This window comes from Pygoscelis adeliae, unplaced genomic scaffold (assembly GCF_000699105.1).
Source record: "Pygoscelis adeliae isolate BGI_AS28 unplaced genomic scaffold, ASM69910v1 Scaffold41, whole genome shotgun sequence".
NCBI lineage: Eukaryota > Metazoa > Chordata > Aves > Sphenisciformes > Spheniscidae > Pygoscelis > Pygoscelis adeliae.
In genome coordinates, this window is record NW_008824373.1 from 4,472,749 (window position 1) to 4,475,455 (window position 2,707).

At 51.2% G+C, this 2,707-nt stretch overlaps 1 protein-coding gene across 1 annotated transcript in view; it reads right to left on the minus strand.

The window, feature by feature from the left end:
• Positions 1 to 177, minus strand: part of FAXC (failed axon connections homolog (Drosophila)) — a 23,019-nt gene extending 22,842 nt beyond the window's left edge. Inside the window, exon 1 of the mRNA XM_009320167.1 lies at positions 56 to 177. Within this exon, the coding sequence (XP_009318442.1) occupies positions 56 to 177 (122 nt within the window). The remainder of the gene's footprint in view (positions 1 to 55) is intronic.
• Between the last annotated feature and the right edge of the window lie 2,530 nt (positions 178 to 2,707).

Consider the following 2,707-nt stretch of genomic DNA (forward strand, 5'->3'; position numbering starts at 1 on the left):
CGAAAAAAAAGCGTGCTCCAAAATTCAGGGCGAAATGCCGTGCTGCTGGCCGCGCCTCACGCCTGGGGTTTTGCGTGTAAGCCGGTCCTGTTCAAATATCCGTGGTCTGCTGCTCCGAGCATCGCCGCGCTGTTCCTTCACGGAGGAGGAGCTGAGGCCTCGCATTTTATCCCGCATTTGGGACAAAAAGACGCCACGCCATCACGCCCCAGTGCCTGACCGCAGCTGAACATTACCACACGCGTCTCTGAACACCTGCCATCCGGCGGCAATTTTCTTTCTAGTATTCTGATGCTCGATGAGGTGACCGAGGAGAACACCTTTGCAAGCAGAAAGGTACAGAGAAAGGCAGGCAGAGTGGCCCCAAAGCAAATCCCTCGGGATTTATCTGGCGCTGAGGGTCGCGGTGCTCCCTTGCCTGCAGCCTCCCGGCTGCAGCGGGAGCCTTCAGTGCCCCATGACGGTATGAGCAGGGCTCAACATTATATTCTGCCCAATATACACAGCTCTGCACATCACACTGACCCTAAAATGCTAATGATACCCTTTGTTTTCTGATTAATACCACTGCCCAAATACTTAGTCCTTCATTAAATGCTGTCTTGTGTACACAGCTGCTCCAAAAAGCTCCCACAAGTTAGATATTTTATTACTCCATCAGGGGCAATAGAACTGATCTGATTCTTCACAGAACTGGAGCAACTTTCAGTGTCCAGTAGGGGATAGATGGGGTCTATGACCAGGGCTTTGTAGACACTTCACCTCAGGCTATGGGACAGATTAGACAAAGGAGGAAGATGAGGAGAGCCCTGAGTGAAGCCGTGGAGTTCAGATCCATGTGCCAACTTCTCCAGGTGCCAGCGGTGCCCACTTGCACTGGTGTGCAACATCAGTGAGAGAATGATCTCTGCCTCCTGCCTGCACTCACCGGGAAGGCTGCTGTGCTCTGACACTTTCTTGCGGTAGCTCCTTGCAGCATTTTGTTTTATTCCTCACTTCTGACTTGTTGTTTATGGGTATTCAGTAACCACAGGCTACAGTGCAAGAGCCCCGTGTCTGATATACAGCATGTGTTTGATACTGTGCTGATGCCCCGCTCTTGGGAATTAATGGGATCAGAGAGGTCCCAGGGACCTGGTAAATCTCATTCCACAAACAGGTTGCTCCCTCCGAAACCTGCTGCGCTCCTTTGCCCTCATCCTTAGCGAGGTACTGGCTGAGCACCTTCTTCACAGCTTTTGGGCGACTCCACGCTACAGATGAGACACAGGTAATGAAGTAAGAGTGGAAGGTGAGAGCAGCAGCCGCTTCATGCCACAGCTCATCATTTGCAGCATGAGGTTTGGTTGAAGTCTTACAACAGGGCAGCGAAGAGACAAAGAAGAAAAGCTTTTTCTCTGCTAGAGCACCTGCAAATCTCAGGCTGAAGATTTGTTTCAAGTGGCAGACAGCCTAATAAATCTGGACTGTCACAGCCTGGTAGCTGGTCTCAGCTTTTGCTACTGCAAGTGAATTGCTTGCTGTGTTACAGATAAGAGGGATCCAGTTACAGATGGGATCTAAGCTTCTGTGAGGGCAGAGAAAGGTCCTGGGCATCCACATCCCAGCTGCTGCCACTGCTTGACTTCCAGAGGCAAATGATCTATCCTAAAACCTGCATTTTGAATCAGTGGCCAGCACAAGTGGGGAAGACCTGTGAAGGAGAAGAGAGTGGGACTGAGGTATTAAACCATTCACCTCCCGCAGCTGCCCCAGACGAGGTAGGCAAACCTGGTGTTTGTAAGGAAGCATTACTGCAATTTATGCTCTGGAAGTCGATGCTTTGTGTTGGTAGTCCTGCCAGTGCCTCTGCTGGCATTAAGATGCTGTACAGATGCAAGGGAGACAGTAAGGCAAATTGGTTGCCCCACTATTATTATTTAGTCAGATGTTTAACATTTGTTCAGCAAGGAGATTGCCACCCTCCTTTTGGGCAAGGACCTTACGCTGTGGTACTGCTGCTCTGGCTGCGGTGCTGGCCAGAGGCTGCAAGGGTCCAGTGCACAGTGATGCCACAGCATGGGAAGCCCCAGCTGCAGATCCCGTGTGCCTCGGGGGGTGTTGGATACAGATGCCTGCAGACACCCTGGCAGACTTGTCGTCCTGATCATAAACAGGGTTTTAAGAGGTTGGTTATGACCCGCATGGCACTGACCAGACTTGACCATTTAAAAGGTGCATGTCCAAATGTCACATCTTGGTATCCAGAGTTTAACAACAGCTAATAAAGAACATAGATAAAACACAAGTTCTGTACCCTCATACCTGTCCCACACACTTGACTCGCTAGTGGTGCTCTACCAGCCTCTCTTCCTCATGCTTTCAAAGTCTCCTGCCAGCAGGTACTGAATCCATTTGGCCTGGCACTCCGGTAGCCAAGCTTATCTGCGGGCAAAACAGCAAAGAGCGTGTCCTCAGCTCCCCTTTTCCCTGGCTGTGGAAGAAGGCAGTGTCCGTTCCTCCAGGGAAGGTGCACAGCCTCGCAAGGCAGCACTGTTGCCTGTGACCAATGACTTGTATTAAAGAGGCTTATTAGACGGTGGTAGTGCCTGGGAACCCAAGCCGCGGCACTTTGTCCAGCAGTGGGTGTTGCTTTCTGCTCCTGTGCATCGCAGGTGCTGCAGTCTTGGACTGGTTCCTGGCATACCTTCGGGTTTTCCCACCTTTG